Source organism: Thunnus albacares, chromosome 1, assembly GCF_914725855.1.
Source record: "Thunnus albacares chromosome 1, fThuAlb1.1, whole genome shotgun sequence".
Taxonomy (NCBI): domain Eukaryota; kingdom Metazoa; phylum Chordata; class Actinopteri; order Scombriformes; family Scombridae; genus Thunnus; species Thunnus albacares.
The window spans coordinates 20,713,511-20,735,917 of record NC_058106.1 but is presented as its reverse complement, the minus strand read 5'-3'; the positions used below and the strand labels follow the sequence as shown (position 1 = coordinate 20,735,917).

Here is a 22,407-nt window from a genome sequence, read left to right as displayed (position 1 = left end):
AATCCTGCATAGTCTACCCTTAAATCTAAGCCAGACTTCATGAAAAAGTGATTCTTTCTCATTATGCAAATATATGCATGTGTGCTCAGAGTTTCTCTCACCATGAAGGGGATGGGGAAGTGGTGCAGTCTGGGGGGAGGGTGGTAGTGGGGCAGGTGGGAGTGCAGGTGCCCTGAAGGGTATGGTGCCACAGTCACTCCAGCCTCGATGCCAAGTTCCCTGTTGACAAGCACATTAATAGTGATAAATCATCATTACATCAAAACTTCCTCTATTATAACATAACATGAACATGAACATAAAACCAATGAACCATTGAGGCACATTAAAAATGTGTAATATTTGATTATCTGACATTAAACCGGGGTTAGATTACACTAAAACCAGCCATCTGCCAAGCCTCATCGCTTCTGACACTGACCATGCTGTTCTCTGCTCAGGCTGGCGAGGGTGGGAAGACATAGTTTGTGGCACATGGATGTGGTGTCCATGGCCGTAGTTGGGGTGCATTCTGTGGGGGTGTGGAGGTGGACGCTCGTGTGCTCGTCTGCAAAGAAAAGAGAATACAGGTTCAAGAAAGAATGGTTTAGAGCTTACACTAACACACAAACTTAGGATGGGCAAAAGCCAGTGTTGGGTGATGGTGGTACTCACGTGGGGTGCTGCATCATCCTGCGCCTCTGGACCTCCATCCTCTGCAGCATCTCGTGTTGATGAAGCCTCTGCACCGAGGCCCCAAGTGCCGGCATATGGTGTGGCAGGGTCTGGTGGTCCGTTGGCAGGTGCTGGGCCAGTGGGGCACTTGAGCTAGAGAGGTGGTGGGCAGGCAGAGGAGCGGGAGGGGCAGAGGGCACGGCGTGGCCTGAGGGGTGGGATGGCAGTGGTGGGTGAAAGGTATGGACAGTGTGGGGAATGACATAATCGCCTTGTGGAGGGGGCTGAGGTGTAAGCTGGGGGTTCCCGTGGGAATGAGGGCAGGCGGAGGAGGGCTGATGATGCAGTGAGCGTGCTAGGGAGCCGTCTGGGTTAGAAAAAAAAGAAGAAAGAATTAAGTAAAACATCTTTAAGCACTACCCCAATGACCGACAAGTGTCTAGTTATTTCTCACAGGCATCAATTAAAATGTGGGCAAAAGTGTTCTTTTTGTACTTTAAGCTGGCAGACAAACGTCTTGGCTCCTCATGGTATAAATGGTGCATCCGTAGCAATTTCTTGATCAACAATAAAATAACTTTTGGTGCAGACTTCCTTGTTACTTGTCTAAGCAGCAGTAAAGGGAGGAGGAGAGGCAAGCAAAGGCATTTATTCTCACCAGCAGCAACTAACTGTCATACTACATCTCCAGCCTTGTCATGCAGCTTCACTCTCTATACTGAGCTATTCTAAGTAGAATGAGCAATTAACTACTGCTGCCTAGTACAGTTCCCACAGCACTTGGCACATTAACCATCAGGCTCTGTTAATTACTATTAGCATTAGTTTTTAGGAGTGAGACAGTATGCCAATTTCCGCAAGCAGTACAGTACTGTAAATAAGTACATTTTCCAAATGCAGTAGTAGACCTTTAAAAAGCAAAAAACAAAAATAAAAAACATTTCAGAAAATGTAAGCCTGTCGTACTCACATGAGGGGTGCATGTAATGTCTGCAGGGCTGCTGGGGTTGTGTTTGTGGCTGAGGCTGAGCCACCATGGAGGAGCTGAACGAGTCCACTACAGCTGGCTGGCTGGGCCCAGGGGTGGCCTGGGAAACGTATGCAGGAGGCCGTGAGGTGGAGCCCGGGCAGCACGGGTCAAAGGCCGAGGTGCTGCCATGGAAACTAGCCCCGCTGTTTCCACTGCTTCGAACACCGCTGTTGCTCAGGTCCACTGGCAGAGTTTGCTGTGGGAGGGTGGCAGACGTATTATAGAAAGAAGAGGGACAAACTCCTCTTGTGGAATGCTGAATGAGTCTTTGTGTGGGCACCGGTTCAAATACAGTCAAGCACAAGTCATAAGCCAAGTACAATTAAATAGTTATTACTGTTGTATTTTTCTTTGAGTGAAAAAACAAACACATTTTAAACACATAAAATGTAATTTTCTCACCTCATTCACACAATAGTCCTAATTAAGGTGAGACACAGCTGAGGAACTGTTACAATTACTACTCATCACAGGTCAATCTCTTCTTGATGACATTTTTGTAATATTTTCCCCCCAAACTCTAAAAAACAACCCAGTGTGCTAAAACAACAGTGTTGAGATACCGGCCAAGATATCACTTTCCCCACCTGAACTGGTCCTGCCAATCTGGGAATTAACATAACATTAAAACATAGGAGTTGCTAATTGTGCTTTTCTTTGCTAATAAAAAGCTATCTGTCATTTTATGAATTTGGTGGTCGAGGATACCAGGTTTAAGTAGAATGTTTATATAACCACACTAACAGCAATAATCCAAAAACTATTGTAAAACTGCAGTATGTTGGTATTTAATACACCACAGACACACCTGGTCGTGGTAGTGGGCTGTGTTGCTGCTACTACTACTGTTGCCACTGCTGCTTACTCCAGCACAGGGCGCAGGCAGCGCGTTGGGTCGCTCCACGGCGCAGCTCGACTCTTGAAAAGGCAGGGTGCCCGGGGGCTGTGGTGTGGGGTGATGGACGTGGTGGAGGAAGTGGTGAGCATTGCTGTGGCTGTGACTGTGGCTGTGGCTGTGACCGTGGCTGTGACTGTGGCCGTGCTGAGAACCGCTGGTCTGCTGAGAGGATGACACCTGCAAGCAGCTTGAGTGGGAGTGGCTCAGGGACAGGTGACCGGGGGAGGGCCCTCCACATGGGGAGTGCTGCTGACAGCAGGATGGGAGTCTGGGCATGGCCGTGCCTGCGTTCTCTCCCGATGTACTTGACAAACCTGGTCTGCTGTCATCTGATGAGAGTAAGACATACCGTTAAGTATAGATATAAGATAGGGGCAGGTTAATATTTCAAGATGTGATATGACTATAGCCATTTTCATAAAATACGCATCTTTCCTGTTGCAGGGTTTGCTAGTCCAGCAGCTGACAGGAGGTAATCTCATACACAAGCTGCAAAACAGTTCCAATGAAATGGTCTAAAGCAGCTGGTTACAACATGCCGTGTCCTGTCTTACCCTCTGTGGCTGTGCGAGTAGAGCCACTTGGCCTCTGTGTGTGCATACTTTCAGGTATTGAGCCTGGGCAGCTAGTGGAGGGGCCTGGGACATCATTGAGCTCTGAGGTAGAGGCATGATGGGAAGATGATGACGAGGATGACCTGACTGTTTGAGGGTGAATGCTGCCAGAGGTTGTTGGCACAACTGAGAGATCTGAGGAGAAAGAAAGACGGGTGATGATTTAGAAAAGGAGGATTAATGACAGTTGTGATCAGGAGGAGAGTCATGGGTATTGCCTCTCTGTTGTCAGTGCACAAAAAAAAGAGAGAACGTGCAGAGCTCTGAAAATAACTGATCCTAAAAATGTTTTTATTTGCTATTATTACTAGATAAAATATGAACTGCCTGAAACAATAAGGTATAACGAGTAGAATTGAGATGACTGTGAGGCTTCAGAAAACTCTATCTTTGGGGATTGATTGAGTGCCTAATTCAAATTGTTAATTGAGGAAATTCCATTTTACATTTATACTATTTAAGAAAACCTTATTCATTAAATATTACATCATGTTTACAAATAAGCCTACAGCATGTGGATGTATTTCATTTATATCTCATCCCATCTGTTTTATTTTTTTTTATCTTATATTCTATATTTTATGACTAGCGCTCATGTTGCTGAGCTGACCGTTTTTTCTAGTTCAATACATTTCATTGTACTGTTGACCCTGTGTTAACCTAAATATGACTAATAAAACTGAACTGGACTGATGTATGCATTATTAATTGTGAATTTAAAAAGCCTGATTTTCTCAATGTGTGTGGCCACCTAAAATCCAACTGGACACTTAGTCTGGAGAAGAATAATCCTGGTCTGGACTGTAGCATGTGTGTGCTTGTCTGCGGAGGCTTAGCAGCCGGGGAGAAGAGCAAACCTTATTAGCATTCTAGTGTGTGCACGCCATCTGCTTTTCATATTCACAAATTAATTTCCCCCCTTTCTCCTAAGAAATGCAAAAACTCTAATACTCAGTGCTCTTCTCTTTTGCTATCTGTCATGGGTGTCGTCTGATGAAGAGACACTTTGACATTGGACACAAGTCAAACAAATGCCGAATGTCACACAGAGGCTCTCTCTCAGCAGAAAATAAAAAGTACTTGTATGCTGTGAAGGTAAATGGCAGTTTTAATAAATATGTTTACTGCTTTAGTAGGTTAGTTAATGCCAGTGTACAACAATTAACTCTTTATTCTTATCACTGACTGGCTAATTGATGCATATTAAGAGCTACTATTTAAAGCATAACAACAACCCATTTTTATTTTACTAGTTAACTTAATAAACTAATTAGAAAACTAAAAAACTAAAAAATTATGATTAGCACATTTGTCAAACTAATTTTTATGATGGCCAATGTTTTATTAGGGACTGAATACCAAACATTATTTTTTTAATAAACAATTTTACGTCATTTAGAATTCTGGCTGAGTCCTGCATGAAGCTCTTACGATCTTCTTTTTTTTTTGCTTTGTTTGTCTTTTATATTTTGTTCTACATTTATAGTAAAGAGTTGAGAGAGAGCTAGGAGAGAGGAGAGAAAGAGATGGAAAAAGACATGCAACAAAGGTCTGCTGCCGAAATCGTACTGCAGATGTTGCGGTTATGTAGCTAGCATCTTACCTAGTAGGATACCAGGTCATGCCTCTTATCTCATGTCTAAATTAAAAAAATATATTTAAAGAGGTTTGGTGTATGGCTTAACATGAAGCCTTAACAATGTATCTACTAAAAATCCAGGGTGATATGTGACCAAAACAGAGGTCAATGTCAACCTGTGTCAAGCGTATGAGGCACCTTTGTGACATTTTAGTTGTTAATTTGTAGTCTCTCACCTTGGCACTAATGTCTTAAATTTTAATTAATACTGCAAATGCAAAACTAATATCACAGGTCACTTATTAAGATGCATCTTCAAGGATAATAGTTATGAAACATCAGAGAATAGATTGTAAAACCACAGAAGAATAGCTTCTATGACCTTTACATATGTACAGCAGTTTGCTTAAAGAAAAATATAGTAAGATTTCAAGGCATCACTATGACCTTTGATGCAGCTGAGAGGTGGCAGGTTACTCGAAAAGTGAGAAAATTGTTGACAGTATGCATAGTGTGACGCTTTTAATAAAAGTACTTGGATGGCAGATTTTCCTAAAGTTACTCTTACCATCTTCATCAACAGTGAGGTCCACCACCTCCCCAGCATTCTGACGCAGTGGTTGGATGACGGTGGAGAGTCTGTGACGTCCGCGTGGCTCCTGGAGACGGTTCTGGGAGCAACTATTAGCCCAGATCCTGCCAAGACCCCCCACTGAGCGCGACCTGTAGACACACAAACATAAAACCTGTTACAGCCAATTGAACTGCAGTGCAGGACCACTGGTCTCACAATGAATATTCTCACAGCTCAGTGAAGCATTGCCTTTGCTAGAACCAGACTCTCAAGCTCATTTCCAGGACAGTGACAGCTTTGACAAAAGGCTGCTGGTACAAATGTAGGCAAGGAAGCAATAGTGGATGATCCTGACAAAAGCATTTAAATCTGGTCTTACTACCCAGTGAGTACAGCAATTTATATTACAGTCTCTTAAAACACTTTTTAAACTTAATTTGAGTGTGTGAGACAGTTAGATCATCACATTTACCTTTTATGAAGGAAAAAAATCAATCTAAACAAACTAGAAGTGGGTGTCAATATTGCACCTGATGCAGTTTATTTAACTGTGGGAGCTAATATGGTGATCAATTCTTATAGGATTACTTGTGTATCCATTGTTTAGTGTAAACAATTGCACTCACAACAAGAGGAACAAACCAATGAATATATTTTAAGACAGCACTTGTATTTATTGCAGAACATTTGAACTATTTAAAACAGGACACATCATTATCCTTCTTCAAAAGAAATGCTAGCTAAGACTAACTTAACATGCTCTCCGCCAACCATTTAAGAGACTGAGACAACACTTCTTAATTAAGTATGTCAACGTATATGATGGTGCTTTATGTTGATCATGTAGCAAAACAGTGCTTAGAGTCTGTGGCGAAGTGAGAATCAAGTCAGCCTCACTTTGTGAACTGCTGGAAAACATGACAGGATTTTACAGATCCAGTAGACACAGTGACACAAGTTGAAACAAAAATATCAGTACACAGACACACATCAAATCACATTTAAATCCACGTGCACATCTCAGAAAGACCTAATATAGTTACAGAGAGCAAAATACAATAAAATCATAAAAGTATGATTGGCACATGCCTGAGTACAGCTATGCTTAAAAGGAATTAGGCTACCTGTGTTAAAGCTCTGTCAGTAAATAGGGATAGCTTGTTCTCTCAGACAGTGTGCAAACTTAACTTTTTTGTCAACTGGCAAAATAACTAGTGAATGTTCAAATTTTACCATTACCATTGTTTTTTGGCGGGTGAGTGAAGCAAATCTACCAGCCACTTGTATGTTTTACCAGCATTTGGCTGATGGCTGGTGCTTATTTTGTGCCCTGCTCTCAGGACTGCCAACATGGAGCACTTCCATCTAAATCTTAGCATCCTTTCCACCCCCATCTTCCTTTTTCCAACATCTCGCTCAAATGCTCTGTACCTCTCTCGTCCTGCCTTCGGCCCTTCCTCTTTTCTTCCTTTTAATTTTCTCTCTTAAAGGCTCCTGTCGCTCTACCCCCTGCTCTCTAAAACTAGAGTGAGAGGAAGGCCAGGGAATAGCCGCATTTCTCCCCACAGTGCCGTAAAGCCAGGTGATCAGAGGGAGGAGGGATAAGCCCAGGAGACACAAGCCTAGAGACTGCATGGGAGTGCCGTAAAGCGGGAAACCATGGAGCTTTGTGGCAAGGGGATTTCACTGCAGCTCCCAGAGAGCTTTTAAAAAATACACAGGTGCAGAGGGAGAAGGTTGTATATCTGAGTGCCAATAGCATAACCCTGTTAAGCACACGTTCATCCCAACTATGGAGCCTCTGGTATGTCAAATTAAATTATAGACTAGCTCAGTGATTATTATTGATTAAAGCATACACACATATGAAATCATGAAGTGATTCAATAAATCCTTATTGGAATGATGTGAGGGTTTTTACTCCCCCTGTTTGCATGCAGGTCACCTGCAGACAAGTCAGGTGAATTGGAAACGTACAACTGGCTTTTGGTGTCATTGTGTTTATGTGTTTGTCTGTCTTTGTGTTAGTTTTGTTATAGAATGGCAATATGGCCTGCTTTGGTATTTTTCTGACCTTCACCCAACAGATACTAGGACAAGCTAAATATGACTGAACAGGAATAAGTACAGAGAACGAAGGGATGAGAATTATGTGCCTAATAAAACTTGCAATACAATAAACATGAAATATGAATCTGTCAATATTTCAATTGTTTATTGTGACTTCAATACCTTCAACAAGCGGAACAATTAACTAAAACTGTTTGCTGACACTGTTTGGAGTTCAACTGCAAGACTGTACTGTATATAAAAGTAAGAATACATACATTTAGTATGTAATATTATGGTCTGGTGAAATTATTGATCTATTTCTCATTATGCAGAATGCTCAATTAAGAGTTTGGCTTTGATCAAATCCTTCAGATTTGCTTCAGTGCAGGAAATGCCTTTCTTGCTTGCTGTTTGTGATAAGGGGGATTCCCATTAGCTCATACTGTCTGCATCCAATTCAATTTCCTGTGAGACATGCTGCATGACAATACAAATGGAACTGAAGAGGAAGCTTATTAACTTTCTTACTTCACAAATCGCAAAAGCAAACTAGTACATGCAAGCACACACAGAGACAAAACACACAGCTGTGAGGGTGATATGCACAGGGGGGCACATGGTGGTTGTTCTGGGGTCTAATTGGCCAGGCTCCTCAGCTCTGAGTTGATCCCAGGGAGCAGGACTACCCACTAGGGAAGAGTTCCTAATTAAGCAGACCTGGGATTATTTTGTAAATATCTGTTTACCACCGTGACCCCTTGAGGATGGGGGGGGGGTAGCCAAGAGGAAAACAGTACATTGTAAACATGAACACTATGGGAATGGGTGGCAAAAGCTGAGGTTGTGCCAAGCCAACGTGATGTGAGCCACATACCCAAGGGATGAGAGGAGGGCTGAGGGCTGAGGGCTGAGCACTGCGGTAATGTAGAGTAAACTGCTGGGACTGATGCTATGGACAGTTAAGGCTGGGAGTTTGGGAGTTGAAGGGGAGGACTTCATACAAGGCAGGAATAGCACTGTGTTCAAAGTGGTAAACAATTTGAGGCATCAGGCTTTGCACTGATGGAAGCATTGAGTTTGTCTTCACAATAGTGGATATATTGACATCACTAACTCTGAGCACCGAGTACTTATCTAACACTGATACCCTTATCTCATACAGAGATATCATAATCATCACAGAGCCACATGCAAGCCCTTCATGCTGATAAAGTACACTGAGTTTGGAACAATCCTTTTCAATGTAAGAGATATAAAATAAAATGAAGCACAATGATTTTAAGCTCTAAAAATGCATTACTCTGCAAATGCACATGAGAAGAATTATGATATCCAGTTTTCCGTTGGATACAACTATTCAGAGTATTTTGTGAATGTCTTAAAACAGGTCTGGAAGGGATCTTTAATCTCCAACTTGCATTGAATAGATTTGTATTTTAGGTTGATTTGATGTGTTTGTAGATCAGTCAAGGAATGCAGGTGGCTTTCCCTTCTGTTTGTTTTTAGCCATCCCCAACAAAGACACAGCATTACTTATTTATACATGGATTGGATCTACACTGGAATCCTAAAGACAGAAAGACAGTATGTGTTGTTGTCACGGGACATTTAATGGCATTCAGAATGTTTTGTGAACCTACACATGTCCCTGAGCTGATCTGGAGCATCAGGGCTGGGACTGATCAAGGCCGTTTTTAATTGATCTATATCAACTACATAATCCTTGTTTACTGTAACCCGCTGCGCTCTGGGTAGGCCAGCTGTCGAAAACGCCCCACAGTGCACTGTTAAAACACTGGAATGTTCTCTTAATGCACTGCTTTGCAAGTGAGTCAACTGTGGCGTGGCACGAACGACTTAACAACGGACAGCAGTTAAAGTTAAAGATATCCATACTGACGGCAAGTCCCTGAACAATGTGAGAAGAGCAGGTTTGGGTTAAAAAATTGTCTCTTTCCCTCGATTTCAGTAACATTTTTCACATTCCCTGAAGTGCTGCCGATGGTTGAAAACTGCTTTTGTGTTTATTTTGTACAAGCTGGGGATAAAGAGAGGCTGTCTAAATCCCGTCCAAACCTTTGTTGCAGACCGGCACTCCTCTGCCCGCAGACATGAAAATAGAGAAAATACAACTGGACACTATACAAAACACCAAAGGAAAGGAGAGAATTTTCTATACTAATGTAGACCTACTTGAGGCTTTGTGTGCACTGTGCAGCAGAATTATATAGGATAATGTAATTATTACAGTGAATATAGTATTTGCACATTAACAAAATTAAATAAGAGGGATCAAGGGCAATGAATTAACCAAACAACCAAAAAATAATAAATACTTAATTATCCTTCACTTATCCGTAACACACTATTACACTATCAAAAACAAAGCCAAGACCCATGATACATTTGTGTTTGTGTATGCATGCACATGCACTGTGTCTATATTGACATAAACTACACACAAACACACATTCATAAATTGGATAACTGGCGGTGAAAACAAAGCTTTCATTGCTCATTCTGTTGGCCTTTGATTCCCCGCCCTCCCGCTGCCCATCCCCCCCCTTTCAGGAAAGGCACATCTCTACATACTCTAGCGAGCCCGGACATCTTTGGAAGTCAGGAAAACAGGCAGATTAGACAAGCCATAGCATTCCAAGCTTGGTGTACTCACTTCCGGGAAATATTTTCAGATATTAGTGGTAACATTAATATAAAGTAGGGAAGAAGAAAAGATACTGTAGTGGTAGAGATGCAAAGCGGGGGACAGATAAAGGAGAGGCTCAGGTTTGTGCATTTTATACACCACAGAAATAAAAACAAACCCAGGCTGTTAAGTATGGAAAAAACACATTGAAAACACTATTATATGTTTTGGAAAATGGTAAGCAGGAATATAAAGTATATTGATTATATGATTTATGGTAAATGGATTATTATTGTTGTATTTATTGTTGTATAATCTGGTAATAATAAATGTGTTTCACTTCCTGTGGAGCCTGTTCTTCACCGTAACCATAAGTGTTAATTACTGAGTAATAAACTTTTAATGGCAACATATGGTATTACTATGAGAGGCATATAACAAAATGACCCTTCAACCTGCTCAAAAACAGACTGTTTTTGCCCCCCTACCACTCAAACTGTCCATCCATGAGTCAGGCTTATAACTAACCTTTATGCCCACAAGCAGTTAACATTTATGTTAAGTGTTTCTGGAAAGAGTTAAAAAACAAGGGGGGCGAGCAGGTCCTGTTAGAGTGATGTGGTTTCATTGCTATTAACAACTAGGCATGTAGCTCTACTATGCCTGCTTTCTCAGGGCAACGTAAGTAGATCTATGGAATCCATGAGCAAAGCAGATCCACTGGAGCACTAAAACACCACCCAACTCTGTGCTCTTTCATCCTAAGCGGCATACTTATCTTTAAATATGAGCAATCAGCAACCTGCATTTACTCCTTTTATGTCATACTGGCTACACCTACATGCACACACAAACACAGCCAGAAAAATGTCAAACATTTGTTGGTTGCAGTTTCTCAAATGTGAGGATGTGAAACTTTTATGTGTCATATGTGATAATAAATTGAACATCTTTGGATTTTGGACTGCTGATCAGATAAAACAAGACATTTTAATGTGTCACCTTGGGCTTTAAGAAATTATAATATTATATATTTTTTTCCACATAAACATTTTATAGACAGAATGATAGATTGATTAATTGAGAAAATAATTGTTGTAATTAGTTGCAGCCCTAAATCCATCAACCTGAAAAAGAGGTCTGAGAGCAAAAGTATGAAAAGCTGCGATCAACAGCTCCGCTCCCTAATAGTGAGCTAATTCAAGAAAACCAACAGTGAAAGGACTATAAAATAAACAGGCAACTGTTAAATATTGGAATATGCAAGGAGCCTCAGCTGGACTTTTCATGGTCTTGGAATGAACTTAAATATACAGGAAACAAAATTATGTGTGATGTCTTGTTATTAGCTGTTAGAAATGTCACTAATTACTGTAAATAGCTTGTATGTTGTTTCTTTACCAACTTTTTATTATCTGAATTTCTCTGTTACGTCACAGGTAAAAGGGATCCAAATAGAGAAAACACTCTCATCTGGACTAATTGACAATCATTAAGTCCAATTAGTGTTGACAGTTACTTTCTCATTTCTGTGAAGTCTTGGACTATGCAGAACTATTACAGGTGAAACATGTACAAAGCTTATTCCAAGGAGAAAAAGAAAAAGGATATTTATGTGCAACATGAATTTTTGTATTAACTGCTTGTGAAAAAGCAGCGAAATACTGTATATTATTAACCCACATATTTACATACATACATGTTTTACTGTTACAGCTGTACAGCACAGTAGCGTTTAACAGCTTGCCCGCATTGTTAACTTGTCCCCCCCTCTCTCTGCTATTGATACTCAGGTTATTGATACTCCATCAGTGTTTAGCACGAAAAACTTTCCATTTGACTTCATGTTGGGTTGAGCTTGAAGTTGTATTCATTGTCTGTTTCAGTTCTGGTCCTTAAGAGTTCATCTCTGTCAAACATGCAGTTTATGGCGGTGAGATTCCTTTGTTACCTTTGTAACATGCCATGTTTGCATGTTGCCATAGCAACTTCCGTCATGTGAATTAATTGTTTCTGTGGTCGTCATTGATTTTATTTGCATCTAACTGTAACAACCATCCGGTGTCTGGACTTCCACTAGAAAAATTACAAAACTCAATGGTGGTTTTTTGTTGTTATTTGATGTTTCCCTTTAACTTTGAATGCTTTGCACAGTGCATCACATGTATTCCTACAGATAGATATGGAAAAAATGTGATTCTAGATCAAGTTTCCTGTGACTTTAATTATTCTATTCAAGTTCTATAAATGTTTTACTCCACCTAAACAGATTCATACCCTTTAGGCTTAAAAGGCAGTTTGTTTCCTCATTCATAGAGGACAGTTTCTGTGATCATCTTGAATTCCTGTAAGTTAAAATATATTCCATTAAAAGTCCATATAAACTTGTTGACCTCTCCTGTGGCATCATCCACTCCTCCACTGTCCATCCAACTGCATCGTTTATTCCAATCACTCATTGGTTTGCCAGAAGATTTCTATATACACAGCTTCTGTTTGTTGCTTGTTCATGAGTGCAATCACAAGTGTCTCATGAGCATGCTAAACCCATAGCATCAACACTCACCACTGCATTCCACAAACAGTACGCAACTCAGTCATGTACACTGGTGCTTGGTTATAGGATAAGTGATACAGTCACTGCTAGTGAGAGGGCATACTATTCATTAACACCCAGGTTCATATAGTGCACCCCAATCTGGGAAAAGCAGCCATTAGTACAAACCAGTTCAACTTCCTGTTTTAAAAACTCCCTTAGACAAAACACTACCGCAGTAAATACCACATAAATAGCATAACAAATATGGCTTAGCAGTATTTGGAAAGGGGGCTCTTCAAGCTCTAAAGAAAGGGGAACAACACCACAAGACCAGTCATGCACAAGACACAGAGAAGAAGCTTGTCCTTAGCCCCAGGCACCAACAGACATGATTACTCACAAGGGAGAATTGCTCTGGACAATTCTGACAAACAATGAAATTTCCTGTAGTTTTCAGTCTGGCTTTAGATTGATTTACAGCTCTGGGAACTCACGCAGCTTTGGGTTTCAAGCTTTATTTGATCGTTTACAAAAGTGAGTTGCACTTCAAACATACCATACTTCAATAGAACCTTTTGTTTAAACAGGCAAATTTAGCTCCTTGTCAACAAATATTACTTGAGGTGAGGTGTACCTCAAGGTTCAATATTAGGTCCTATTTTTTTAGTCTGTAGATGCTCCACATGATGTTACGCAAACACCACAAAACTGTATCTATCATTCACTTTCATAAGGGCAAGACAGACTTTTTTAAGAACTTCAATATTTGTCTCAGAGTGTAAAGAGTGTTTTGTTTAATTTACATTTGAGCCCTGACACAACTAAATAAAGGTGTTTAATTGTGCTTTCAATGCGTAAGAAGCAACAAATTAAATAATTATCTAAGCCTTCATTTGTTCTCTCTTTGTTTACCACAGTATGGATGGAGACCCACATGTTGAGCATTAACTACACACAGCTGACATGTAGGCTATTGTTTATCAAGACAAGGCAGGGGAACTTCAATGGTAGGAGCAAAGCAGGCTGAAATACTCCCAGAAAGACATCACACACAGAAGTGTATATGAATTGATGAAGTGGCTTTACTAGCAGGAATGAAATGTATAGCTCTTGCTATTTGAGACACTTCAGGGAGAGATAATCAAATTCAGCTGGTGGAAATGATTGCACCAACCCACCTCCAATAACAATTGGGGTAGTACCAATAGTCTGACAGTAAACATCAAGGATGGGTTGCAATGATTACTTAACAGTTTGAACACCCCATTACTGATTATCTGATTAATTTGATTACTTGAAAAAATGTGAAAGAAATGGCTTTTTCTTTCTCACACAAAGAGGAGGAGAAAGGAAAAAGCAACACTTCCTCTACAAAAACAGTACATCTGAGACGCAGTGAAACATTACCTTACCTTACATCATGCTAAAAATTAAGAAATGGCTAATATATGGCTGATGAAAAATTAATTTACTATTCTACTGTTTTCCACATAGCAGATCCACACAACCTGATAGTTAGTCATAGCAAACACATTATTTATTTAGAGCTTGCTGAAAAAGCTGAGGCGCCTACCTGAAACCATCTCCGACAGTGACGATCTCCACCTCGCTGTCTGTTGAGGTGACGTTGATCTCCTCACTGGCAGGGACAGCTGGAGCTGGAGCTGGAGTTGCCTCAATCACCACCACATCTTCATCCAGAGCACCTGAGCACAACAGTTGAATTTAGTGTTGTACTGACATATTGCTACAATCTGACAAAGCCACGAAAAGGATTCAACTACAAAAAAAATCAACAAAGAATACATACTTGAAATGAAAACTTAAAGCTTGTGTTTTTTACAATTTTGGCTACAATTCACTGGATTTTGACACAGTTTTGTTAATCAGGAAATGCTCACATTAATGTTGGATGAACCGTTTAATGAGCAGAAAACAAGTTTGTGTTTTTACTCTCACACCACAGATATATACTCCTCATTTGTCTTCCTTTTATCTTCTAGTCTCACTCAAAAACCATGTGATCCATTTCCCTTTCAATAGCTTAGTTTAATACCAAGTGAATTGTGTAAATCTTCAGATGGTTATTTCTCCAATTTCATCTATATTTCATCTAATTTCATGCTAACAGCAGTATCATCAGGCTAACACTTTAATGCTGGGCACAGGAGAAATGTAGGTCATCAGAGCTCAACTCTGTTTGCACTGGAATTTTTTTGGCACTATTAACAAATCTGCCCTGTGACTGGTTCCCTATGCAGATTCACTCCATCTTTGAGTGAATTTAATATCACGAGAGCCACCTCAGGTTTGTGTAAATGGTTGAATCATGAGATCAGAAGGACAGTAGATATAGGTATTTTCCAAATAAAAATTATTACAATTTCCTCAAAATTAGTTCAAATTAGTAGTAAACATTTTTACACGTATGACATCAATGTGGCGCAACTCTCATAGAACAGTTATCACATCAAATGCATATTCAAATGTGAAGTTAAACTCTCTTCCAAAAGGATTGTGGATGAAAGATTTTAAACTTTAATGTTATCATTTAGGCAACACATTAATAAGTACATCTACTCTCTCAAACAACCATTTTTAAAAATGAGATGTAATATATAATTTATATTTTAAAATTAAATTGACCACACGCACTCAATGAAGATCCCTGTCAATACTTCATCTCTTGCTGTATTAATGCCACCCACATCATACTCAAGGAGCCGAGTCATGGAAAACTAATCAGACAAATGCATCATTCTCCTCAACCTCATTAATGGAGATGGTGACGCTACCATGTGCAATGCCTCCCCAAATACATTACACGTTTCTTTGTTTTTTTTACTGGACCCACAGCTTAACCTACACAATTACCTCAGAGTTAAGCCTAATCGTGAATATCTTCTTAAAGTTCCTAGAAATTCAAATAATATACAGCATAAAATGCAGAAAATGTTTATTTGTGCATATATCATCTGGTGCATGATTCAAAGATACAAATTCTCACCCATGTTGTTCAGCCTTGAATATAAATCTCAAGCCAAACTTTAATAGGAGATAGTCATCTGTATCATTATCAAACTACAGTATATATTGTCAGAACTAACACATACTGACATTTTAAAGTAACTACCACATTACTTAAGAGACAGAGTAACACGGTTACAGTTTGTGTTATGCTGCAGAGTTGTAGGGCTGTGTTTTTGTAACCAGTACGCAGTGACTTGCCTTGGAAGTGAAATCCGTAATTCCCCACTGTGAAGTCTATTCCAATTGTCCCCTGAGAACTGCTGCTTAGCACCCTCCACATGTCTAGCTACCTGGGACTCTGGTGAAGCTTTCATGTGGTTACAAAAACAACAGCACCTTACAACCTGGGAGACAACTTTAACAAATATGCAATGTAATATGATAACACCACTACTACCACTCCTAACATGACTATATAACATTACAATAGAATCCAAACTAGGTGGCACCTTGAACAGGTAATAAGTGGATACGAAATACGCTTGAGACTGATCCATTTTTATAACGGTTATTGATGTTGTCAACAATTAAGTGTGACAAATCACCAGATGTGTGCACAAGAGCATGTGTGGAGCAGATGTTTTATCTCGAGAAAAAAAACATATGGGTATATTGCCATTTTAATATTTTGTGATGACCTCAAGTAAGATGTAGGATTATCCTTGGCTACATTACACATCTTCACTAACTCTGAACATTTCAAAGGCTGATTTCATCACTTGCCTCCTTGCCTTCCCCTTGCTGTAAACAAATGTTTTCCCTCCGAGACCTGTTGTTTCTATGCAAATGCTGCCGCTCAACAGTGCCTGAGTTTTCTCCCACCTGCCTCCCACCATAGAGGCACAACAACTAACTTTCCATTCTCCCATAGGGCCACAGCAGCAGAGATACTGCAAAGCCAAAATGGCTACATGAAGAAAACAATGAACTAAGGCAGAGGTGGGGCAAAGCGTAATACACTGTTAATGCTGGACCATTTCAGATCAGAAAACTGAAGGTGCCCTTCGTATGCACACTGTGCTTGTGTCACTTCCCTGACAATGAAAGAAGAAAGCGATAGTTCAGATTTGGGAGCTGCATAAACCTGTTGTTCCAACAGGTACAGAGAGCTGCAGTTTCCATTACAGCCTGCCAGGTGTGGGGCCCTGAACAGCAGAGGGGAGTAGCTGTTTATCAGTAGAGCCTTCAAACCAACAATCCACACAAGCCCATGCCATTAAAACAATATACATTCAATTTTTATATGTATGTTCTCACATTTATCATGTTTAAGCAAAACTAGCGTCAAAAGCTACAATAGGTTTGATAATTTTCTCGTGTATTTGTGTAGGCATGAGACAAATCACAGCAGGGTTAGGCAACCATGTTAAATGGAGGGCCAGGGTTATTTGTGAGCTAGATGATTGATCATAGATCACCAGAGATGATAACCTACAATCATCACGCTTCTTCTACATACAACTTGACAACCCCAAGTCCTGTGTTATGTGGGAACCACTAATGCATTACCTTGTTTAGGACGATGGCCAATTCATTCCTAATTTTACAGTGAATTGAACTAACAGTCTAGGGTTTAAAAGTTAGATAAATTGTGACGATACATTTCAACTTTTAAAACGTACCACACCAACAACTTATCCTAACAACCTTTCTGATTCAAAACTTATGTTGCACTCTCATTGCAAGTTTACAAAATATGTTGACCTCTTCTCCAGGAACAGCTTTTTGTGTTTTTTTGTTCTGCTTTTCAGTGCATAGTAATTCACATTGCGTCAATGTATGTTAATTCATGCTGGTTTGCACTATTTTCTACAAAGTCAGCGATCCTGGTACCTACGAGCTACATTATACTGTTGAAAATTCTTATCCGCTCGCTTATTTTTTTAACAAACCATATAAAACAATTACACAAATAAATATGTCCATATAATGATGTAACACTCACAGCCTAAAAGCTGGCTAGCAGCCACTCGCGGTTGCTTGCAATGTTCATTACGCCATACAATACGAAAACATAGGACACACACTCATTATTTTGCAATTCTCAGGAACTTACCAGTAATCATGCTAAAAGATGAAACATGGTTTGTAATGAAGGTGACACTAAAGGAAAGAGAATGGGGTAAAACAGCTCTCCAAATGGAGAAAAATGAACAGACTGCTCAAAATGAATAACTGTTAAAATGTCTTATGTACTGTACAAACTATCTAAGTTGTCTTTTATTGACTTGTGATCAGTTAAATCAATTAATTTTAAGCATTACTGCACAAATTTTGAAAGCCCTAAATATACAAGAATAAATGTCTTTTATAGACCACAGTGTTTTGGCAATACACTGTTAACATGGTGTAAAGGTTGCCTGTTAGTTTATGCTTTCAACCATGTGATAAAGCCTGTATAAACATATCTCAAGCTGTAAAAGATCTCAACACAAAGATGCAACTGTAATACAGTCAGGGTTTGTAATTACCTGTGGCTACTGTAGCACTGTTGGGCTGGCTGCTGGTGCTGCTGACATCTACATACAGCTCATCCTCTGCTTCAGTAGAGGAGGGGGAGGACGACTCACTGCTAAGCTCTTCGCTGGAACTACTGGTGCTGTGGAGTAGAGCATATTTCCTGCGTGCAATCACTTCACGTTTCTTCCTCTGCAGTAGTAGTCGCTCCTTTTGCTTCTGAGTCCGCTGTCCCCCTCCAGGAACTGATTTCACAAATCGTTTCCTATGTAGAGGCCTGCGGCTGTTCAGACACGGTCGCTTCAGCAGCACTGGCTCAGCCTCAGACCGCACCCATTTATGTGAGCGATTCCCCCGAGTTCGGCCCAGAACAGGTCGAACAGAGCGCAGACCAACTCCAGTGGCTCCTCCTGTCGTCAGGGCAGGAGCCTTGTGTTGGCCCCCTGTTGCTCCAGCTTCCCCCTCGTCCTCTGAGCTAAGTGTGTCCGAGTCCCCAAATCGCAGGCTGGACGATGGGGAGGAAGCACAGTCACTAAAAGAGGACTCATGATTATGTTCATCCTCACTGGGGTGCTGTAAATGTTCTACCCTGGGACGCTGAGGGGCCAGTGAACTCTCACTAATGTGGCCCTCCTTAAGTGAACAGTCTGACGGCCCTGCCTGTTGGCCTTTTCGTTTTCTGCGCCCAGGGAGGCTTTTATCTGAGTCTCTGTGCGTCCCTGTGTCCCTCAGGGTCCGATGCCTGGTCTCACCACACAGGGTTTCAAATTCACTGCCCGCCTTTCCAATCACCTCCATGTTGTTAGGGAAGCTCTTAGCTGCCTCCATGGGCTCTGGGTTCACCAGTGGCTCCTTCAGATTCTCCTGTCTGCTGGAGGCCTCAGATGGCACCTCACTCTTCATGGTGGCAGGTCCGTCCTCACAGGGCAAACACCAAGTACACTCGCATCAGTTCCTAGGCGTCTATCCACTGCATCTCACTAAATCTAAAAAAAAAAAAAAAGAGGAGAGAAAAAGAGTTACATTTCAAGCACACAAGCCGCCCAGCTGGTTGCTTACCAAAGAGTAGATCATTATGCCAGTGACAGTATTAAGACTTTTCATGGCTTCTCGAATGACATTGAAGACCACAACATGAAATAAACAGCAATAGAGTGTTCAAATCTAATTATGGGTTCTGACCAATGAGCTCTATAAATATTATCAGTTCTTATTCATCCATGAGGTGCAATGCTGGGATAAATTGTGATAAAGTCAGGGAGCTTATCAAGATCAACTTGGTTCTGCAAGATGAGCACAATCTTTACATTGTATGATGAGATGACATGGTGAGACCTGTTTCAGGGAGTTAAAAATACGACCAAATATTTAAATTATGGACCCTACCCATCAGACCATTACATTTACTATCTGTCTTCACAATCAGCTGGCATAAATGGAGCAGGACAACTGCCAAAGCTTTGGGTATTGCAGGTAGACTCTTACTGAAATTGGACACAAAGCTCGTTTGACAGGCGTTTTTTGGGCAAAGTCAATTCAACGCACCAATTATAGTTTAAACAACTGGTACTTTTTGAAAACAAGGACATAGAAGACATATTTGAATGACTATTACGTCAATAAAAAAACCCCACCCCTACTAGTAACAGTTACTGAGGGCTTTGCAGGGAAAATTTGTAAAAAAAAAGAAGACAAAAAACAACTCAGAAAACTCAAAAATATGAAGGTGATGCAAGGAGCACAAACGAGGGGCCAAAATCTGTTACTACACAATTACATTAAAGTATACAAAAACCTGTCATCTCTCTCATTAAAATGTTTCCATAATGCAGATGCAATGTGATCATTGAAGTTCTCATGCTGTTTGCACTGCATTGTTAAACATCAAAGCAACTCACTGCAGAGTATATTAGATTTGCTTTTAACCAAATATGTGATTATTATATTTTTACATGCATTTTATTGACCCATCGACATCACACAAGCCAAAAAACATTAGTATGCCAGTCACAATGTTTCATGATGTGTAATGTGAGGCAATGGTTTCATTCACAAACATTCATTCTGTTTGTTAGTATAAATTAAGACGGCGTGACTCAAGGTTGCTGATTAAAGACAGAAAATAAATACCCGCAGGTTGAGTCAAAAGTAACGGTTGAGTCAATACTGAGGTGTTTTATTGTTGATTCAAGGCAACACATTAATCACACTAAAGGAAAACGGGACCTCAAAGGGAATATCCACTGTGAAATTGATTTGCGTGTTTATGTCATGATTTTGGTTCTGTGTGTAATCGTGTGCACCAAAAAGTAACTCAGAAAAAAAATGAACAAAAGAGGCACTTTAGCCACGTTGGTGGGGTAGAATTATCAGAGCAGTGCAAGTTCTCCCAAAGTTTAAGCTTCTTTTAAAATAAAACAAAAATGTATTTTTAATTTTGTGTAATACGGTAACACAATCTAGCTGTAAAAAATCCCCCTGATATTTTAGTGGTATATACTCCTCCTCAGCTACACAGATATGGTGATATAAAGTAGGTGAGCCTTGCAGTATCAAATTCAATATCCCCATATGATATCTTAAGCAAAATATTGTGATTTTTCTGCGCATTAGGAAACAACTGCAGCATTTCAGTGAAGTGAAATTGGGTGTTCATAGATCTGACTTTATATAGCTAAAATGAATCGATAAAAAGATGCTTTGATCTGACCCAGGACTGATGGCTATCCACATTTTGAATTTTAGGCAAAACACAAATTTCACAGTCTTTTAAAGAATGAATATTCTACAAAGTTTAAAAAAACAACTACAAAAATAACTAATGAAAAGAACCCTACATACAAAAAGGTATAACAACGTAGTTCAACTTCTAATAAATACACAGGACAAACAAAAATTTGAATTTCCCTTACTCCTTGCACAAATACTTACAATACCAATACAGAAAAGCTATGTTAATGCTTAACCTGAAGAGATTAAACAGTGTTGCAGTTGTGACAAATCAACTGTTTCCTACAATCTATCTTAAATCACAACATCTACTCCACATAGTACACACAAACATAACATTTGATCGCTCGCAATTGGAGAGATCCAAATTTTTGTGGATATCTCTATTGCAGATGCCACTGTCATTAATCACAAAAGATATTAAATAGCTGTGGTGATGTTCACTGAGTGTGCTAGGTTTTTAGAAAATAATCACATGACATTAGGGCCAGTGTGAGGAAATGACACAAGTCTAGGCTCATGCAGTGTATGCATGCAGTGATCTCACCCACAGCAACAAGCTTACCACGATTTTTGATATGATATAATCAGAAAACAAAATCATGGAGCTACTATTTGAGCAAGTGATTTAAGAACATATTGTACCGACCCCTGTGTACGCAGCCGTCTCGAAGAAAAAGTGATGTAACACAACACAAGAAAATAAAACCAAAGCTAATCCCATCCACATTGTTTGCTGAGACAACTTGATTCTCAACATTGAGACATCTGGGTGTCTTGCTTTCCAAATTCTTCTTTGAAAAGTTATTACAAATGCTAAGAGTCTTCCAGTATCCGGATATTATTGTATCTGTATCAAAATCTTTACCAAACATGGTAAAGATACCAAACATGGTAAAGATTTTAACTCCTAACAACTGCATTTCTGGCATTTTAATCCTTTGCGGGGGCTCAGTTGTTAGCAAGTTCGAGACTCATATGAACGCTTCAAGATTTCTGGGTACGTCCACAAAAACTACTACACTTCACTTAACATCTCTCTCAGTAAAATGTCATACAACAACATTCCTGGTAGTGTTTACTGGAGGGTAGTTGTATTGGACTGCATTAGGTTGTACATGTGTGTATGATGCTCCTGTGTGTTGCACTGCATTCAATTGCTGATAGGGAGAGAAAAAGCACCAAGCATTCACAGCTCATTTCAAAGTAACACACTGGTTGTCACTTGACCTGAAGCTGCAACTTTTGTGGAAATAAGGTTGATGTGACTAGCGGTGACAGAGGGGTGTTTTCTCAAGAATCTGGTGAAACTGTGAATTCAGTGAGCTGGCTTTCAATAACACAAGCCACAAAGTCTTTCTGCTTTTATATACAATTCACTGATGAGTATTAGTCCTTCAGATGCCAAGAGAAAGCTGCGCAATGACATGCATGAATTCAGGGGGCCTCAGAGGACAGCCCTGAAGGAAAAAAAACTCCCCATGAATCAGAGCTCAATAATACAGATCTCTCATAAAATGGATCCAATGGCGATACGTAAGATATAACATAGCTAATCACAGCTACTGATAGTAGGAAAAACATGGTGTTACAGAAATGGCAA

The 22,407-nt window shown here is 40.0% G+C and overlaps 1 protein-coding gene across 4 annotated transcripts in view; it reads right to left on the bottom strand.

Annotated features, from left to right (window-relative positions):
• The window catches only part of rnf111 (ring finger protein 111), a 31,456-nt gene that overhangs the window by 8,114 nt on the left and 935 nt on the right, over positions 1 to 22,407 (bottom strand). For all 4 annotated transcript variants that reach the window (XM_044348977.1, XM_044348967.1, XM_044348986.1 and 1 more), the window contains 9 exons: positions 18,089 to 19,060; positions 14,161 to 14,293; positions 5,344 to 5,498; positions 3,137 to 3,331; positions 2,493 to 2,911; positions 1,625 to 1,880; positions 655 to 1,021; positions 422 to 547; positions 102 to 219 (listed from right to left, as the gene is read on the bottom strand). In XM_044348977.1, coding sequence (XP_044204912.1) covers positions 102 to 219; positions 422 to 547; positions 655 to 1,021; positions 1,625 to 1,880; positions 2,493 to 2,911; positions 3,137 to 3,331; positions 5,344 to 5,498; positions 14,161 to 14,293; positions 18,089 to 18,977 — 2,658 coding nt within the window. In that variant the 5' untranslated portion in view covers positions 18,978 to 19,060. The remainder of the gene's footprint in view (positions 1 to 101; positions 220 to 421; positions 548 to 654; positions 1,022 to 1,624; positions 1,881 to 2,492; positions 2,912 to 3,136; positions 3,332 to 5,343; positions 5,499 to 14,160; positions 14,294 to 18,088; positions 19,061 to 22,407) is intronic.